The following is a 21013-nucleotide window of genomic DNA, read 5'->3' on the forward strand; positions in this document are numbered from 1 at the left end:
CTTAGACCTTCTTTAAACATGATCCCCCCCCCATATTTTTAATATACTTTCTATGTATATACACACATTATTATTATTATTATTATTATTATTATTATTATTATTATTATAAATTAATTAATTCATTTTTTATTTTTTTATTTTTTTATATTCTTAAATTTTGAAATATAAAATAGCTATCCAATGTCAATCAAGAACTTCAAGAGGTTTGAGAAGTAAAATATATATCTATATCCATCCATCCATCAATCTATCTATATAATATATCTATAAATATCTATCTATCTATCTATCTATCTATCTATCTATCTCTCTCTCTCTCTCTCTGTATATATATATATATATATATATATATATATATATATATATATATATATATATATATATATATATATATATATATGTATATATATATGTACATATATATATATATATAGAGAGAGAGAGAGAGAGGGAGAGAAAGAGAGATAGATAGATAGATATATAGATAGATATATAGATACAGATATTTATATATAGATATACATAGATATAGCTATAAATATAAATATATATAGATATAAAATTGCAGCAACTATTGTTACCAAGTGGGATTAAACAGGTTTAAGAGATGAGCCAATCAAATACCTTGATTTACTTGCTTGAAGGCGTGTTTCAACTTGGCAGTCTCAAGTCCAAGATAAGTACGATTGATGACTGTAGCTGTGAATTGTGGCCAAATAAAGAATTGTGGATACTGTTACTCCTGATAGGAGATGAAGTGTGGCTGTGGTTGTTTGCATTTGTGGACCTGGTAAATCAGTTACCTTTTTCTTAAGCTATATGGCGCTCTCTTTGAAGTTATTTGTGGCGCCCCCTTGTTAGTCTTGGTGATAACTTCAGTAAATGTGTCTGACCTCATATGTATACATTACAGAAGACATTTCAAAGTTCAGCCTTTCCTCTCTTTGAGTGCTCTCTTGTACACCTTCAACTTTAAAAGCACTTCTCTGATTGTGATCACACATGACTCTCAAGAACAACACCTTAAGTTACAGATGTTGTTGAAGTTGACAGAAGCTTGTCTGCTTCAAAGCAGTCAAGCATTAAATGGTTTCTGAAACTCTGCTCTGTTTCTCTTCTCTCTCTTCACAACAGCTCTCACACTCTTTCACCACTAACAGCTTCTTACACTCACCTCCACCCCTCACATACTACCACATGTTGCATGCTGTCACACTCTCTTCTTCATAGGGTGTATCCATTTATCCAGCCCACATAATGCACTGACTGCCTGTACCCTATGACTGCAGTAGTATCACAAACAAAGCTTCAAAGAACTTTTGAAGTTTGTGATGATCTTCTGTGAAATTCTGTTACACTTCTCTGGTACATTCATCTGATACGATGCAAAAGGTCCTGTCGGTACCAAAGCCTGGTCATATACATTTTTACCCCCAGTCTCTTTAATTCACACGTACCAAGCTGTATCATCAGAATCAGAATCAGAACAGCCTTTGTAAGTAAAAATCTTATTCCCATTGTTTCTTTTCTTTCAGTAATCATTTTTTTCTATATCCTCTGCAAGCCCTACATACTGACCCAATGATTAACAGCAACTTTCATATTTATTTATAATTCCAGTTAAGTAGTTCTGATCAGATTACTTCTCTTATTTGGTCCAGACAAGAACTGACTTAGACTATTAGGGAATCCACCACATGAAGCCACATATCCACTCATGTACAAGGAATTGTTTCCATCTGTATGGTTTGCTTCATTTTAGCCAATCTCATCATTACCATCTGCCGCAAAGCCTGCCCATCCCAACACGTCAGAGTCGCAGAGATCAGACAGAGACGACAGATCGAAAGGTAAAAACCCTCAGGAAATGGAAACTTGAATGTGAGGAAAATGTCATTTACTTTACAGTGCAGATGATTTTCATCAGACATCATAGTTGTACAGCTGCAAACGTTTCATAGCTACCAATTGATAGATAATACAGAGTCAATATACTATGAGCAGGATTGGGCCAGGTGACGTTTGTCTAACCATTTTAGATCATTTAACTATCATGGTTTGTTTGTGTTCCTCTTTCTGTGAATCTGTGTTGTAACCACAACCGTTCTGTTTCCTCAGCAAAAGAATATTGTAAAGTCACGTTTACTTTTGATGCTACAAATGAGGATGAGCTGAGCATAAAAGAGGGCGACATCATCCACATCCTAAGCAAGGTGAGTTCAAAGCAACAAAGGTTTTTGTTTACAAAGTGAGTTTCCAATGTCCAAATGTCAGAGTACAAGCTTTAAGTGCCATAATGAAATCCATTCATGTCTTACAATGTTCTCTGCTGGAAGATCTTTATCTGAGGTCATTTTATTATGATGTTTGTATCTGTAGCATTATGAATGTGTGATATGGGGTTAATGGCTGGGGTTTTCAATGACAGGATCAGGCTTTTTTGACCTGCAAACAACATTTTAGCCCCAAATTTTTCTCGTCCTGCATTCTAGATGATCTTTCTGCACCAATTCATAACTTTCCTTGCTACCTCAAGGAAAACAAGTACGAAAGGCTACTTGTCTGATATGAATTTCCAGAAAAAATTGCATGGATCACTTCTTGATAACAATAATAACAGCAGTAGTATTAATACTAGGTGAAGGGACTGCTCACATGTTAGTGTTAATTATTCCACAATATTATTAATGATTTACACAACAATGATGGAAGGAAACGTATATAAATTCCTGGAAAGAGCTCCATTGTGACCGGTGCGATTTTTTGGAACACACCTCGCGGGCACCTTAAGTGGTTTTTGTGGGCCCTGGGTGCTCACAGGCCCCGTGTTTGTGAACCCTGCTCTAGATGTTCATGGTGCACATTTTCACTTCATGATGAATAGATTTATTCAAACATGTCTGCTGTTTGAGTTCTTGAGTTTCTGCAGAATGCACAGAGCTTTAGTTTTATACAAGTAGCCTATCAGTCCACATGTAGGTTAGTTTTTGTTTTGTGCACTCAACATAAAATGTAAATGTACACATAATTTAGAATATGATTTTGTTCAGTGCCATGATTAAGATGTTGTAAGAATGAAAATGGACTCTGGACGACGACCCACCCCTGGGGAGGACATGCCTGCTGTAGACACAAGAAGCAGAAAAAAGGCAGAAGAAATGTTTTGCAGTCCTATTTTCATCAAGTTCTGGACCTAGTTGAATTAGTTCAGCCAAATAAATGTTTTTTTTTTTAGTTTTTATTAAATAAATAAATGAATAAGGGTTTAGAACAATCCTTTCACTTTTATATAACTCATAGAGAAATGCTGTGTGTGGTTCTTTTCTGTACAGATATGTTTTTGTTACCTCAAGCTGTGTCAGTACATCACTCTATCATGTGAAATTTTTAATTAACTTCTTTTTAAAACAAAACTTTTCCCAAACAATCATATAGATCTGTCAACCCAACCTCAGCACTTCTCCCCCCCTCTGCTCATAATCCAATCCACTCCATGCCCAGCCCTGTTAAACAGGAAGGAGAGGGGGAACACAACCTTTAGCCTGCTTGGCGTAGTCCATTCAGATACTGCCATCTGGTGGACACTGTTGAAAAGTGCTGATAGATGTTATGAGAAGTAATTTGTAGTTGTGGTGCTCAGCGCTTTTTTGCTTGTTTTGTTTTCTTTCATACCTCCTTCCCAAATAATCATAAACAACTTTATTTTCTTTATTATGTTTGTTCTGCAACAGGACACAGGAGAGCCCGGCTGGTGGCGAGGGGAAATTGGGGGCAGAGAAGGTGTATTTCCTGACAACTTCATCGTCATGCTGTCTGACGCAGAGAAAGAGGTGAGATTGAAAAATAAGCTGTATGAATTACTTTGGCTAACAGAAGGATGTGTGTTTGTCCTTGAGCAGGATGACTATTCTTTACATTTTGTATATGCTCTAACATTTTATTGGAAAATGACGCTAGTTGGCAGGTGGAAAACCTTCAAGGACAATAAGTTCTTTATACTTCAGTGTGTTTTTAATTAGACAATGGGTAGAAATAACCATAGTAAGAATAGTGTAACAGAAGTGCTCTTCTGTCTTTGTGCTGCACTTGAGAATGATGGTATTTACAGCATATCTTACATACTTCGACAAATAGTGTGTATGACTCTACTCGTAATGGCAGCAGGAAACATAATTGGAAGCAAAAAGGTACAGGTTAATGATCACATGAAATGTGTTTACAGAGAAAGGATGGGAAGGAAGTGGGGACATTAGAAGGGCTACTGATCCAGAGTGCTGGTTCCAAATTTGTTCAAGTAATAGTCTGGGAAAGGGTGTTGAGTTTCTAGAACAATCCTATAGGTTCATGATGTTAAGGCTACTGTTTATTTTGTGTGAAACCTGGTGATTCCACTGCTGTTGGGCAAATCCACAAAAATTCCATAACAGGGTCTGAAATTTTTACTTACATAGGTAAGAGTGTGTTGAACTTGTCTGACCAGAATGTGTTTTAGCTTTGGGCACAAGAGGCCTGACGGCGGCAGGTATAAGTTGGGTCTGAACCAAGAAATTCTTGGGTCTCTTCTGTTAAATCCCCTATCTTCCTCTTTGTCCTGGTAGAAGTAAAATGTAATCGCACAAAATGACTTACTCATTTATGTAACATGCTGAAATGTGCTCTTAATTATTTTACTACACATTAACCTGCAGATTGCCCTTTACTGGTTGATGAACTAGTATTTGAAGTGAGGCTTTTCATAATGTTGTACACACAATGATATTTGAGTATTTATGTCCTTCCTCAAAGTTTGACTAATTCCTTTCCACATTGTACCCCATGTTCATGTAAATACCCATTGTCCTATGATCTTTGAATTTGTTCTGAGTTATTCCACAGATATATTTATCTGATTATTCACTCTGTTTGCATGTTTACATTGTAGACTCTCACATCGAGAGGGTCGGTGAAATCGTCACCCAAACAGGATTCAGAAGAGGTAAGCTGTTGTAAAAGAGAACCACTGATATGTTTGTTTGTACATTTTCATATTGTCAATTCTACTTTCATGGGACTGGACAAAACATTTATCTTGGACAGACAAATTGAGGGGTCAAACCAGAAGCAACAAACATTAATCCCAGAGTCTCAGTAATCTACTGTCGTCATTTGTAAGTTAATCACATCCTAATGATATGTCCAAGTGAGGGGAAACCAAGATATTAAGTCATTTTGAAAATAATTTGCTTATGTTATATAAACAAGTCTTTCACCAAGTACATTACATACTGAGTCACAGTTACCGAGCTGACACACAAAGTAGTAAAAGTTAAAATTTCAGCTATGATGTCCTTTTCCTGCTCATAGTCCAGGTTTCTGGAATAGGTGGTATAATTCTCAACAAAATTTGACACACAAGTTCCCCAGGCTATACCTCGTCCTTTTTCAACGCAACTAACAATTCACCAAAGAGTGTTTTCACTCTTACAGGGCAGAAAACAAACAAGCTAGACGAGATGACAACAACTGCTTAATCTGTGTTGTAGAAATCAGAAAATACCAATGTGCTGCCCTCCATGTTTGTGGAGAAGACACCATGTAATCAATGTTTCCTGCGGAACTATAAATCAAATATTGCTTTAACTTATTGCCCAGCAAGACAAATGACCAAGTGTCCACGCCTTGCTGTTCAGCACAGAGTTGCTGCATTCCACTGGGTAGGGAGCACAGAGGATTACATAGCTGCATCCTTGACGGTATAGATTGAAGACAAAGGTTATGATGATTGCATCTAGGAAACCTTGAGGAGGTGGCAGCCCAGTGATGGTATGGGCGGGTAGCCACTGTGGAGGAAAACCACATTTGGTGGTGCTGGGTGGAAGTGTTAATGCTGTTGCATCCCAGGACATCCTGGACAACCATTTAAGTGTATGAAGGGTCTGTGGGTACAACTTGAGGCTTCAGGACAACAAAGCAGAATTTCTTGATGCAGATGGAGTGCAGAAGATGCCATGGCTTTGTTGTTATAATTCCAGCTGAGATGCCCGAAGCCAAGCTTTATTTAGAGGAACAATACTCGTCAAAGTCTGCAGGAATTAGTCAAGGGGTTGGACGCTCTGCCCATAAACAGCATCAACAAGCCTGTGGACAGAATGCCATGTCTTAGCACATTTATTTCTGTTAAGGGTGGCCATATTCTATATCAGTGACTAAGTGAAATTTAAAGAGTGTTGAATGTTGAACATTGCACAAATTTCCCTCAAGTAGGTGTTCCCTCAAGTAAATTGATAAAGGTTGAAAAGTTGAAACGAAGTCTTCAGGCTGTGTCGTCAACATCCCCAAATTTATTTAAACCTGAATCAACAGTTTGAAAAAGATTAATTTTCTTTTAATTTTTACTAATATGTTTGGAAAAGATTTATCAATAAAGTTAATCTTCCATCAAGTACACATCACTTTATCACAGTCATCCCATAGGAAGAGAAAAAATGATTTGATTTCAACTTCATGTGTAACAGTGTAGATTGTTAGTTTGTCACAGACATAAAGGTGTTACTCAGCACTCTTTGTGTCCAAATATGGCACATTTTTGTCAGATTTCCCTTTTGCAAACTTTGTTATTGTATTCAATTTTTAATGCCTGGTCTTGACAAGATTGGAGGTCTCTTTTTCAAAAGAAGACCTAGCAGAGGATGTAAAGTAACACATGGATTCAACAAAGTAGACTGTGTATTTTTCCGGCTAAAGTTTCAGAAAACCTAAAAGGTGTCTTTCCCTAATGAGTTCATAATTAGTTTCCCTTTTTCACATTTGGGTTATTATTGACTTTGATGTCATTGACCTTTGCTTTTCTTTCTTTATCCCTCCGATGAAGAAACCAAAGAAGCCTCCTCCACCGTTTAAAAGCATAGGTAAGGACTGCTCGGCCTCATTAAATTCTTGCACCTTAGTGGTAGGTGTGAGAACATGGTGCCACTTGATGTGTCTTGCAGCTGTTCTGCCTGATAACAAGTCCTTCTTGCTTCAGGATTGCATGAAAATAACGGGTTTATTGCTGCATAGAGTTTACAGTTCAGCATGTCATGATTTAATTGTTTAAAGGGTGTTGCTCCAGTAGATGCAGGTGATGCTGGAACCAAATCACAATTAATCTTGATCATTCATGACCTCAGCATTAATCAAAACAATCATGACTGTATGTTGTGCAGAAATTCAGCATTCAAATTGTTTTGGGTAAACATCAGATCTTTTTTGAGAATAAACATCAAGCTGACTACAGCATTTAGATCAAATGCTACGCTTGTCTTGAGTCTTACTTCAAAACCTTCTTTCTTGATTTTAGAGTTTCTGTTGGTTTAATTAATGTCACAGAGCTTTTCTTGTTCAGTACCCTGTAATAAGCATAAAATTGAGAGAAAATACTGGGAAGGGATTCTTGAATTTGTGAGGAGAAACAGACAGACTGTAACTGTAGTTCCTTTTTTGCAGCTCCTAAACCAGAGGTTTCAAGCGCTGACAGGAGGCTCCATCCCAGCAGGCCAGAGGACAGAGGTATGGCTGACCAAATTTACCCCTCCAGGCTCTTATTCACATTATCCAAACTGCTGCTGAGCAGTAGTTACTACCCTCATGTCCTATCTCAAAATTTAGTGTTTGCCCTTGTTTCTCTCTTTCAGTCGATAAGCCGACTCCAGATCACCGGCCTTCCAAGCCTGCAGCCCCCATGGTCCCACCCAAGAAGCCAGTCCCTCCTCCTGGTAAAGGCAGACCAGGAGTCCTCCCACCAAAAAGGCCCGACAAGCCTCTTGCTCCCTCACAAAGCCTCAAGTTAGTCCACTGTCCCTGCTTCTTTCTCCTAGAGTTTCCCTCTCAAAATCGCTTTTTATGAAAGGATTACCAAGACGTTATGCTGTAGAAGAAGTTTGTTGTGTTTGTCACAAACCTGTGATAAGTGATGGCCCTTGTGGTGAACAAGATTTTGCACAGTGAATTTTACTTTGTTTCACCTGTGTATGTGATGATTTTTTTATCCTGTGTGTTTTCTGTGTTTTCTTTTTAACTGCAGGCACAATGGGGAGGTGCCTTCTACACGATCAAAGTCTGACCTTGAGTCATCATTGCCTGCAAAGCCCAAAACACTATCTGGGGACTGGGGGGAGAAGTCCTCAGAGATAGGTATGTACAATCCAGATCAGTAAAATTTGGTTTGACTAACTTCATACACCAGAACACACATCTAGGAGGTTGTTAAATAAAATACAAAAGAATTTCATAATTCAATTTTACCCCAGAACTTCTTTGTTCATATGTTACAGCATACACAACCACAAATATTTATTATATTTTTTGTTTTGTTTTGTTTTGTTTCATTTGGGATTTCTCTGTAGCTAAGACATAAATCTAAAAATGCTCAAAAAGACTCTTATGAACATTTGAACGATACAATATTTTTCCCCTAAAATTAGTGCTTTAATATTACAAGAGATAAAGAGAAACATGAACCCCTTCAATAGCCTCAACCCCTCAGTAAAAACCAAGACTCAACCTCTGAGAATATGAATCCAGTACAAACCAGCTGTTCATTGAGTTCCTGCTTGAGGCTGTCTCCATCCTAAATATGCCCTTTCAAGGTTTTATCATGTGAAAACACTTCATACATTTTTTACCGTTATAAATACTTTTTAAAAATGATATTCAGTGTTCATGCACAGTATCTGCTTTGTCTAAGACTCATCTTTCAACAAAGGGGAAGTTTGAGAAAATATATTTTGTTATTTTGTTTGTCTCCATTATTAACTTTTCTCTGTTGAAACTCAGTATTCTAAACCTTTGGGTTTCTTCTGTGCCTCTTCACGCCTGAGCTATAAAGCAGACCGGTTCGGTTCGTCTCGGTACAGCGGGCTTTTTGCGGCGTTTCCACCGACTCATCCCTGGACGGATCCCTAAAAACCGAGACGAGCCGTCCCACTTTTTGGGTCCCTTTTGTATGGGTGCCAGACTGAACCGATCCGTTCTCGGAAGGTGGAGCAACACACTGCAGACGGTTGATTGGTCAAAAGAATCGTCACTTACCCCGACAGCAGCCGCATTTCTCCTGGCGGCTCACAGACTTCTCTGAAACGAAGCTCGATTGCAGTTTGTAACCGTCCCGAACCGTACTGAACCGACCCGGATTGCTTGGTGGAAACGCAGCTTAAGCTGCCAGAGACACAACCAAGGCCCACACATTAATCATCATGTAGCTTCATTTCGGCTGAATTAAATTTAGTTACAAACACACCAGTTCGACCAAAAGTATTCTATTAAAATAAGGAAAATGTTCCTGTCCTGTTTTCCTTCATGATAAAATCCTTGTTTTTTTTTACCTCTCTTAAACATTTCCCATAGATCTGATGAGTTTTGATGAGTTGTCATCTACCTCAGAGAAGCTGTCTCACCCCACTGCTAACAGACCAAAGATGCCTGGACGGAGGCTGCCTGCCCAGTTTGGAGGAGGACATTCGGTAAATGCACATATATGGGGATGGTATAGTGCCAAAAATAGGAGATTGTTTCTTCTTATACTCCAAAGAATATTTAATCTGGAAAGTCTCCCCTCCTTTCAAACTGTATTTTGTTGAAAAATTTAACAGACAGATCTCCTTCAGTCTGGTTTTGTCTCATTTTGTACCAAAAGTCATTCCCCACTTTTTTCAGATTGATCGTCTCTCTGTGAGTTTCCGTCATCTCTTCTTGTCTCTAACTCTCTGTAACTTCTTCCTCCCCTTATTTCACCCTCATTCTGTCGAGCTCACCCCCATTCACACCCAAGGAAGTGCGAGGACGCAGCAGCTTTTTGCAATGTTCTTTTATACGCCAGAAGCAGTTTTTATACAACACATTCGCATCATCACACTTTTTGCACTTCCAAACGATCTGAAACATGCACTTTAAAAGGAGCTTCTCCCCACAGGGGCTCACCCCCCCCCTCAATCATTTCTCTTTGAGTGGACATGTTCCTTTTTCGCTGGAAAACTGTTACAAAACTATGTACAGGAGTCAGTGTGCTCAATAAAAACTCTTCCCTTGCAGCCCAACAAGGAAGTGAGTGTGGAGAAATCATTTAAGACTGACGAAGAGGAAACGACCAAACCAAAGCCCACAGAAGCCCGAAAGGTGAGTAAAATGGTAACAGATGACAAATGTGGATAAAAGAAGGACATGCTCCAAACTGACATTTGAGAAATTAAACTGAAAGCTGCAGTTCTTTGAGTGTCCTCTTGAGGCTGGCTGACCAGAAACCACAAACAACACATACACACCAAGCCAAAAACAATGATTTCTACACCCAAAATAAAACATTTTTACAGCCTGGTTCAAAAAAAGGCTTCAGGCTGAGTTATACTGGAAAATAATTTATCCTCCTCCTGCCTCGTGAGCGAATGCTAACGGAGAAAAGTTGTGGGCATGTCTATTGTTAGCTTTTCTTGTGGGCAGCACTAAGGCGTGCTTCTCTGCTTAACCCAGCGTGACGCTACCAGCCAATCAAATGTATATTTCACTTAGAGCAGTTCTGCAGTCCAGTGCTTCCCGTTGACTTTGTCTTTAGATTTAGTCCTCTGTTGAGTGACGAGGAGGGTGAAAGTAGGTGTGTCATTTACTCAGTTGGCTGTGTGCAGTGAGATGCAACATTTCTCGGATTTCAGCAAAGCAGGAGCTTCAAGTTAACTACAGTAAAGAGGTTATCTTAAAGGGCTGTGTTTCACTCAGTGTTCACTTATTTATTGTCTGACAATAGAAACAGAAAAGTGAATGAAAACAACTTTAAGAATTCTGTTGTGTTGAAATGCCGAGTATGAGTGCAGATATCATCCTCAACACGGACAAAACAAAACAAATAATACTGGACTTCAGGAAAAAGCCTCCCCCTCTCCAGCCTCTCCAGGGACTCAGGTAAAAGGGCAGACACCTACACATTCCTTGGACTGCAGGTTATATCTAAACTCAGCTGGACTTTCAACACCACACAGCCACAGTGAAAAGATCCCAACAAAGGCTCTACTTCATCAGGCTGCTCAGGAAGGCTGAGCTGAGCCGTCGCCCTCTCACCCAGGCCTACAGGGGACTAATAGAGAGCACCCCCACCACAGGCATCACTGTCTGGTATGGGAATACCACACAGACAGAGAGGGAGGCTCTGCAAAGAGTCATAAAGACTGCGGAGAGGCTCATAGGGACAGAACTTCCCTCTGTTGACTCTATGTATGTGCAGCGCAGCTGGAAAAGTACAGAGAGAATCATCAGAGACTCACTCCACCCAGCTCACTCCCTGCTCAGACACAAACACTGCACGTACAGCCTGAGACACAGCAGAGCAGACGGCATCATCACCCATAGGACTCTTTTTTTAACAGCTCCTTCCCTGCCACAGTCAGACTGATGGCAAAAAAGTAACTACTGGACATGTGCAAAAAAACATGCTCTACCTCACTCCACTTGTTATGTGCAATATGTGATAATTACAATATACATAATAATAATAATAATTAAAAAGTATTATTATTAATGCTGTCAGGCGATTAAAAAAATAATCTAATTAATTACAGGATTTGTAATTAATTAATCTAATTAATCACATTTTAATCTCATACCTGCTTAAGGTCCCAAAATAAAGAATTTGAATTCCAGGACATTAAAATTACATTAAAAGACATAAAAAAAACATTTAAAAATAAGGTGGGAATGTATACAACACATTTTTAGGTACCCTGATGCATAAGGAACACATGAAAAAAGTGTTATGGTTCTATCTTTACAAAATCTACACAGTCCTGCACCTAAGATAAGCTGATTTGATTTTTAGGACTGTTTTTGCTTCTGTCACAGTTTTGCTCGATGTTGACTCGATTTTCACTATATATAAACATATATATATAATATATAAACTTCTATACTTCTATGAGGTCAGGAGAACCAGGGCTAAAGGCTAAAAGCTGTGAGGAACTATGTACAAAACACTTAATTCAAGTCTTGGATCAAAGAAAAGTGAAGTATTTTCAGTTTAACATGCTCTGAACACACAAACTGTTGCTCATTGGTGCAGAGCATGACACAAGGAAGATGGAAGCAAATTTTCAAAGGATTCTTTAGATTTAAATACAGGATATATATCGATCATTCAGGGATTGTTTAATGCAGTAAAGAGTAGAATTATCTGTTTTTTACAGAGTTGAGCTAGAGCAAATGGTTGATTTTCGGCAGATTTTCAAAAAGGACGTGTGAATAAACCAATGTGGACGGCAGTCACAAATCACTCTCGTTTCCCTCCCTCCGGTTTAAAGCATGTTGCTGATGTCAGGTGTGATACATTCAAGGACCGTCGGAAATGTGAAAAACTGATGAGAACACCTCTTTTTCCACGTAGGACACATGGTTTGTAAATGCCAGACATTAAAAAATAAGTGCGTCTTTGAACGCCCCGCGGGTTTGGGATCCAGATTAATCTGCGTTAATTTTTATAACACGTTAATTTGCGGTGTAATTAATTAATCTAATTAACGCGTTAAAATGACAGCCCTAATTATTATTTAACATAATTCCTTAAGTTTATTATTATCATTATTATTGTTATTCTTATTATTATTAATATTATTGTTATTATTTTTATTACTATTATTATCACCATCATCATCATCCTCTGCAACGCCCTGTCTGTGTTAACTCTGTGTTCAATTGTTTGACCCTCTCATATTTGCAATATTTTCTATAAGCCTCTTTGTTTATATTCTCTGTTTAAATCTTTTATACATCTTGACTCTGAGAGATCCCCGCAAAAGATTTCCTATAAGTCTGGACTGCTGGTCCATGTACAACTGGCAAATAAAAACCTTGTATCCTTGAAAGATAGAAGGGGAGAAGAAATTGTAGAGATTAAAGACTTTTCATGTCGACTTAAGCTCATTGATTTTTTAAAAACAGTGGTTGTCAGTAGAGTGAGATGTGAACAGAGATCACAGGGAAGAGTGGCTTCCTTAAAATGAGAGAAGCAGGCAGTGAAAACTCTATTACATGTTCAGTTGAAACACATTTTTGCTGTGTCCTCTTCACTTTTTACTTTTATCTTTTCATTAATTGCTTTCGATCTAATCAAGGCTGGATTTGTCTTGTTTAGCCTACTCTGTTCAGACTTGGTTTGCTGACGGTGTATAGCATTGGGACACTGTTGTTGAAAAGAGACAGACAGTCACAGGCGGAGGAGTAAGAATAAATCTTAGCTTGAAGCACTCATAACCCAGCAGCTTAGACTTGTAGAGATGAAATTGCAGGTCATGTCCTATAATTGGTCTTATCTTTTCAAAATGAAATTCTGACCCTTGTTGCATTTTGACCAGTGAGGGTTAAGACAGGAGCTGAACAGAGGCTGTTCACCCTGCAGGGAAGGAGAGGTTGCAGTATTGAATTCCTATAACTAAACTTAATAACTTGACATACAACTGTTGAAAGGACAAGTAGTGAGTGTATGGAGTGTCTTTATTACATCCAAATTTTAAATACACACAAAAAACAACTTGAGGTTACAAAAACAACTGACAAGCTTCTCTTGAACTCTTTTCTCACTGTCCCTCTCTTCTACAGCCTTCAACAAACACGTCACCCCTGTCACCGTTGTCCAATAAGGTGGCCTCCACCAGCATCGAAGCCAAGCCCAGTTCAACGTCAGTCCCGAGCTCAGTCAGTGTGTCCCTGGACAGCAGTGTCCACCCGGAGCCGAACTCCTCTAACTCTCAGTTGGATGAACTGAGGAGCCAGATGAAGGAGCTGCTGATGACAGTGGAACTTCTCAAGGCCCAGCAAATGTAATAACCTGAAATAACCTGAATGAAAAAAACTGTTTGCTTTTCAATCTCCAAGAGCCCTCACAAGTTAAATCATGAGTTTATACTTTGATTACATCTGATGATGATTGTGTAAATGTTTGTGTGTGTCTCTAGGAAAGAGATAGCTGGGCTCAGAGAAGAGCTGGATGAGGAGAGGCTAAAACGCGTGGCCCTGCAGGTAACTTTGATCCGTCATGCCAGGGGTGTTTAAACATTTTTTAAAGAAGATCACACTGGATTTCATGAAAATGACCATGGGCCAGCAGCTCTTACAGACATATTTATTAACCCTTACAGTAACATATGAATGCTCTTTTTACAAAACTTTTTCTTTTTGTGATTTCTGTAAAAGATCAGTCACTAAGTGTGCTCAAACACATTTATGACATCCTTACAGACTTATGAAGTCAAACCTTACCTAAGTCTCAATTGTACATTAATTTCTTTCACTTGGTTGGGCAGATACTGACGTGACTATTCACTCACTAAAACCTAAACTTCCCTGCTCTTAATTTGATTTACACTTTAATTACTTGTTTTGAAACAGCAAAACTTTTCTTTTTAACTCAAACACATTTTTTCTTTTGTAACTGATAAGAAATTTTACAACCTACACAGTTTGACAGATATAAGTTCTCACTTAATCCCATAAAAAAAGCTTATATACAAGGTTGGGGAAGAAATAACAAAAAAAGGAATCAATACAATTTATCACCTTAAGTCTTTTTCTTCAAATTCTTCAAGCCCCCAGCTGTCTTTTGTTTTTGACTGAATTGACCTTTATCTAAGCCACGCCCTCGCCACTCACTTGGACAAATATTAGTTTGGTTCTACAGTATTTACATTAAATCTTTCAGTGTAACGTTTTCCAACATGTGTTATCTCAGTTATTACCGATAAGTTAATGAAGCTTAGCTCAGAAGCTAACGTTAGTTTAACTAGTGCCCTTACCAGCTAACAATGATGATCACCAAAGTTCCAAAACTAGAACAAAATAGGCCAATGAACTCCCAACAAACAGAGTCATGATGAATGATGGAGCTGGAGGCTAATGGTAGGCTAACTTTAACTAACGTTAGAGATGTTAGAAATATCTTTTGATTTCATTCCAGCAAAGTCCTAACATGCTACCTAAAAATATGATGTTGACTTACCTTAGAACAAGTGTAGACAACCTTGTTAATTTCATTCAAGTGGAGTTGATGTTGTGGTCTACTACTGTTGTACTCATTTCTTCATTGAGATGTGGTTCAGGAAAGGGTAAAAAACACACCTCACCACTCAGCCTCTCAGAATACTTTGTGTCAGAGTCTCATGTACCCCATGAACACCATGTGACCATTTGTAAACTTAAAATCTCAGAAAAACTTCATAAAACTGGACAAAACGGACTTTCTGCAATGTATGCAAACGGGCAGAGAACGGGCTGTGTATGAGAATTGCTATACACACTGTGATTGGCTCATCACGTTATAGGGCTTAGCCATAGATCAGTTACTGCCCAAACCTTTCCAGAGCACCATAAACTGTCTTTTGCAGAGTCATCATCTCCATGCTGTGTGTTCCTTCTTGTCTCTGCAGGTGGAGATAGAGAAACTTAAGCGGACCATCCACTCCACGTGAAGCCCACACGCCAATCAACACGGCTGGTTGTTGGTCTGTTAACCAACCAGAGAACCTGCAGCCGGTGCATACACAGAAATTATTGGGTGGAAAGAGGATGGAGAATCAGAGGAACCACCTCATGCACAATCCTTATCAGTGATTTTTAAAAAGTATAAATTCTCCTGATATTTGTAAACATACATTTTGCACATATGATTTTTTCAAGCTATTTAGTCACAGGTGTATATGTTTCTATTTTTATCTAGTATATTTTGCCAACACAAAATACTGAGGCCTTACTTTAAACTGTTGTGCTGGACTTAACTCTTTTCCACGGCTATCTTCCCTTCACTTTAGCGTTCCTTTGACCCCCTCCCCTGAGGAGGGGGGACACTCTCAGTACTACTGACTTTGTATGAAGCAGGGGGAGCTTCTCCTTACCTGGTTTCCTTCTCTTTTTTATATATATGCACAAATAGTTTACTTTCTGGGAAAATACTTCATTCCATGTGACATCTTTAGATCTTTTAAGCTAATTGTTTTGATTTTGTACATGCTCTTGAAAGCAGTACTCATCTCCATGTCTGCAGCGCTTTTCTTTAATTTTTTTAATGTATGGTTTCTTGTACTCCTATCCAGGGTAACACTTCTGTGCCTGTTATTAAATTGGGTGTCTGTAATGGGAGATTACATATACCATGATGGTGTCTGGAAATGTTGCAGCATGATATTGTAAATGTATATTTTCTGACATGCTAAATAGAGGGCCTCTTCTAGGCTGCTATATTCTATTTTTGTCAAACGATTTCTCTTGCTGGGAATGTTCTGAGAGATTAACCTTGAGTTTTACTCCTATGACGATGCATAAGGTGTCCATGTGAGGAAAAAAAAAACTTGTGTGAGGAAAAGAAAGATGATTATTTCTTTTTGAGGTGGTTGCTGACCAACATGTTGGCATTTTTATCAAGAAATCAGTATTGATATGATCATCTCTACAAGCTCTTTTTCCTATCAAAGCCCATTCTGTCTTTTCCCTCCTTGTTCTCATTGATCAAAAATGTATCATAGGATGTGTGCTTTTCTACACTATTGTGTGACATGTAATAGCATGCACAACATGCATCATTTATGTTGTTATTTTTGTAAGTGTCTCCACGGATTTTATCTTTCTCCCATTCCAATCGCACAAGTTAAGCTAACTGGAAGCGTAGAGCAGGGAGCTTTGAAAAAATGAAATTGAAGAACATTTTCTTTGACCTAAATGTTTGAAGAACAAATAGCTGCGGCCCCTTTATATTGATCATTTTGCGGATATGTGATTCTAAAATTCTGCTGGTTTTGGGGGCTTTTGATATGTAAATGAAATCAGAGACATCAGATAGATTGTAATGGCATTTTGTACAGTTGTTATCCACAGGAAAAAAAAGAATTTGCTGGTCCCATGAAAGTGTTTTAACCACCCCATGAATTATCTGGTATCACAGGGGTGACTCCCTGCGACGTGCTCTAATGTCCTACAGTCCACTTTGGTATCACTGCTCCAGAGCGAGCATTGTGAACCAACACCTGTTTCACCTGATAAGAAGTTGCTCTTTTTGATGCTCTGCACTTAATCAGGCACCAGTGTCATCACAAAGAGCCTGAGCGGCACGTACTGGAAACTGGAGAATGTTTGCACACTCACTCATTGAGCTTTAACGTTTGATGACCAAAATAAACAGTTATACCTGATGAACACTATTATCTGTGCTGGAACAGTGGTCAAAAAAATATCCTTGGAGTATATTTTTATGCAGCGCAAAGCAAAAAGTAAAGCTATACAAAGCAGCAAGAATGGCTACTTGTTAATCTGAAACCAGCCCCTGGTTGTTGTAACCCTACCCAGAGGCTTTAAGATGACCCCCATAAACGGGAAAAAAAAAGAGCTTTCTCATTCATCTACACTGCTGCTCTTTACTCAACACATTTAAGCATTACTAGTTCTGCTCTCTAGATTGAAGCTGGACTCTTATCCACAACTCCCCGTCGGCCAGCTCTAAACTGTAGCCCTGGGCTCTGAGCGCACAGCGTGTGTTTCATGTTATCTCATGCTGGCATGCTGCTTTTGAGAAACTGAAACCAATACGATAGCGAGTGTAAACCCCCTCCAGCTTTAATTTAGATTAGCCGGGAACCCTTCAGCTCCAGAGTTTTGGTCAAAATAACAGCAGCAGGTTTGAATTCCAGTTTTAGAAGTTGTATAACTGTAAAACAACTACTGTGTACCAGGAAAATATACTGATTTCACTGTTATTCTTTTTCCCATTTAAACTGTCATTATGCATATCTCACTGAAGTCTTAAGAAATGTTTATTTGCTTTTAAATCCTCCTCAGGCTTCGTTTCATGTGTTTGATGTGTGTTTGTGCATGCTTTTGCAGACATGACTTATCAACAGTGAAATTTAATAGTGTCAATGATCGTATCTGGACTCCCAAGTGCTTTGGTTTAACAAAAAAAAAAAAAAAGAAAGAGAAAAACTGATGTGATATTTTCATACCTAAAATGAACCTCACTTAAGCTCAGCAGCTCTTACTCAGTACGTTAAAGCAATGAATTATTCACAATCAAGGAGAGAGGCTCCAGGGGGTTTGGGTGACAGCTCTTAATGTAATATCTGTAACTTGGCTTTACTTGTACATTCCAGAGTCTGACACCAAGAAAAATGAAATTTGTGCACATTTATAACATTTTCAAATGATTTTGTTTACAAGAGCTGTATCCTTGCATGAGCTGAGAATCTTCTCAGAAATTAATAAATTTCTTTGATAACTGTCAAAACCGCTCAAAATTGTCTTTCCTTCTCTTGCTGTGCTCTGAAATGTTTCACCAGTGCTCACACTTTTCATCACTGAGTTGTTGAAATGCACCAATCAGATCCTTAGATCTGGTATCAGGTCAATCCAAAAGTTAGATCAGGTATCTATGACAAGGAGCCAATCCAGTTTAAATATAGTATTATTTCATTTTTGGTTTATAAAGTTAGAAAAGCCTTAAGTTAAAGAGACTGAAGAGGATCTGTTCAGATTGGACTGGAGCGACGTGATGACATGACTCCTAGCGAGGCATTTGTTTTGTGATTGAATGAAGATCAGATTCTTTTCAAACTACTTTTCTTTGTTCAAGACAACTTTTTACTGGTAACAACGCAACAAGGAAAGGTATTTTATAATGCAGTGTAGCATGTAGCAACAAGCAAACTTTGTAAGTTTAAACAGTAGTGTAGTAGCCGCCTATGTAGCACTAGCCCGGTGCTATGAGACATGCCTATAACGTTAGTGAATCCTGGTTATGTCCTGCCAGTCATCTACCAAGCAGAGCTAACGTAACCTCACTCTTCATTTTATTGATAGACTCTCAAGTTTGAACAGACCACTGCAGAATAACTGCTGACTGTGGGTTGGAATGAACATTATCACAAACAGTTTAGCTCCTGTGCTCTATCACTCTCGTGTTTTAGCCTTAAGCTTATGCTCTATCACTGTCCCATTCAACTTTCTTCTGCTTTAGTGTATTTTTTCTACCAGTTTCCACCATCACTACAAAATTAATCACAGAAATTGTTTTCAGCAGAGGAAAACAGATCTATCTTCTCACTACTAGACTTGGTGTGGTGTGGTGTCGTAATAGAGACTAAGGGCGTATTCAGACCTGGACTGTTTGGTCCACTTTAAACGGACCAGGGTTCGTTTCCCACGCTGGTGCGGACTTTCCATGCAGGTGTGAATAGACACAAACGAACCCTGGTGCGGACCAAACAACCGGACCAAGACCCACTTTTTGAGGTGGTCTCGGTCCGCTTCCAAACGAACTTTGGTGCGGTTCGTGGTTCTCCGGTGCAGGTCTGAATACAAACCAAGGTCCATCCGAACTAACTACACGATATATGTGCCTTTTGGGCCTATAAAGCCACCGTAACCTAACCGTCTTTAGTTCATACCTGATCCTCCGTCTTCTGTTTAGCCACGCTGTTGCTAGCATGTTGTGGGTCAGGACATGCAGCGCACAGCGTCTCCTTGCTGCGCGTATTCGTCTTCACTGTTCCAAATTTTGAAGTGGTGTTGTTAAGCTGCTTTGAAGGAGCTGCTCTTGGAACTGAACATGATTTTGCAGCTCTAATAAGAGCACAAACACATGTTTACCTCCATGTCCTGGTCTGTATTCTGTGTGTCACCTTTGTCAGTGCTGTCCAATGAGAGCACTGATCGTCACACAGCATCGTCGTTTACAGAATATAGTCCACTTGCAAAAAGTACAATCTGAATACGAACCGCACCAAATGAAAAAAATAAAGTCCGCTTTTGGTCCGGACCAAACAAGTGGACCAAAGGACTTTTCTGGTCTGAATACAGCCTTAGATGTGCCATAAATCAATCCAGTCCTGCTCAACTCGATCGGGAAGCTAAGAAGTAGCATCAAGGAATAATCTGTTACCTGTAATATTGGCACTAATAATCTTGTGTTAAAGTGTGGATTAAGATCAGGCATATTTCTGGAAGGGAGACTTTTATTAAGATCACTTAGAAACTTCTCACAGCCCTTTTACACAAATATCTAATCAGTGAATCGCATGTCAGCAACTTCACCAGAAACATGGTGAAAATGAGCTACTGAAGTTCACTTTGGAGAAGAAAAGTGATTTAAGGGACTTAAAACGTGACATGGTTGTTGGTCTGAGTATCTGACAAACTGCTGATCTACTGGGATTTTTACCCAACCATCTCTAGGGTTTACAGAGAATGGTCCCAAAAAGAGAAAATAACCAATGAGCAGCAGTTCTGTGGGACAAAATGCCTTGTTGATGCCAGAGGTCAGAGGAGAATGGACAGACTGGTTGGAGCTGATAGAAAGGCAACAGTAACTCCATCAACTTTAATGTGCAGTAGATCTATCCAGTCCTGCTCGACCTGATCGGTAAGCTCAGAAGTAGCATTTAGGAATAACCTATATTGGCGCTGCTAAACTTTTTTCTTATAGTGTGGATTACAATAACCAGGCATTTACCTAGCAGGGAGACTTTTCAAGATCACTAAGACACTCCTCACAGCTCCTTTAACAAGACATGGTCTTCACTCTCATCCTTCTATTACAGAACAAATGTTAAATTAACACTGGTATCATCACAGATCAGTATTGGCTGATACAAAAGCCAAGACATCAGTATTTGAATTAGAAATTAAAAGTTGGATTGCTGCATTCGTATTGAAAACTCAAGCATTCTTGCCATTCATGAGTGGAAAATATTGACTTTGCAGTGAAGAAGTTGGATTTTTGAGGAAACGCAGCTCACTGTCAGATTAGTCTTTGGAGTTGCAGCAGCTGAAATGAGTCCCCCACAGGCTGGCTGGGCTCAGGCTCAGAGGAGGTGACGAGCTGAAACATACAGAGGGATCAGAGTAAAGACTTTGATCTACACATTCACAGGATTTGGTCAATGTGGGTATGTGATTAAAACTTCAACAAATGGGTGACAGCAGGGTGGTTTTAGAGCCCAGTGGAGAGATTATCACAGTGTATGAACAGCCTTGTAGCGTT

The 21013-nt window shown here is 39.0% G+C and overlaps 1 protein-coding gene across 1 annotated transcript in view; it reads left to right on the plus strand.

Moving 5' to 3' along the window:
* cd2ap (CD2-associated protein) overlaps positions 1–18228 on the plus strand; it is a 33270-nt gene extending 15042 nt beyond the window's left edge. Inside the window, exons 7-19 of the mRNA XM_074684985.1 lie at positions 1766–1853; positions 2122–2216; positions 3735–3833; positions 4925–4978; positions 6854–6890; positions 7468–7530; positions 7656–7806; positions 8045–8154; positions 9367–9482; positions 10051–10134; positions 13594–13814; positions 13950–14013; positions 15417–18228. Of these exons, the coding sequence (XP_074541086.1) occupies positions 1766–1853; positions 2122–2216; positions 3735–3833; positions 4925–4978; positions 6854–6890; positions 7468–7530; positions 7656–7806; positions 8045–8154; positions 9367–9482; positions 10051–10134; positions 13594–13814; positions 13950–14013; positions 15417–15458 (1224 nt within the window). The 3' untranslated portion in view covers positions 15459–18228. The remainder of the gene's footprint in view (positions 1–1765; positions 1854–2121; positions 2217–3734; positions 3834–4924; positions 4979–6853; positions 6891–7467; positions 7531–7655; positions 7807–8044; positions 8155–9366; positions 9483–10050; positions 10135–13593; positions 13815–13949; positions 14014–15416) is intronic.
* The last annotated feature ends 2785 nt before the right edge of the window (positions 18229–21013 follow it).

This window comes from Halichoeres trimaculatus, unplaced genomic scaffold, assembly GCF_033239565.1.
Source record: "Halichoeres trimaculatus isolate MK-OKI-2021-1 unplaced genomic scaffold, fHalTri1.1 fHalTri1_scaffold_13, whole genome shotgun sequence".
Taxonomy (NCBI): Eukaryota; Metazoa; Chordata; class Actinopteri; order Labriformes; family Labridae; genus Halichoeres; species Halichoeres trimaculatus.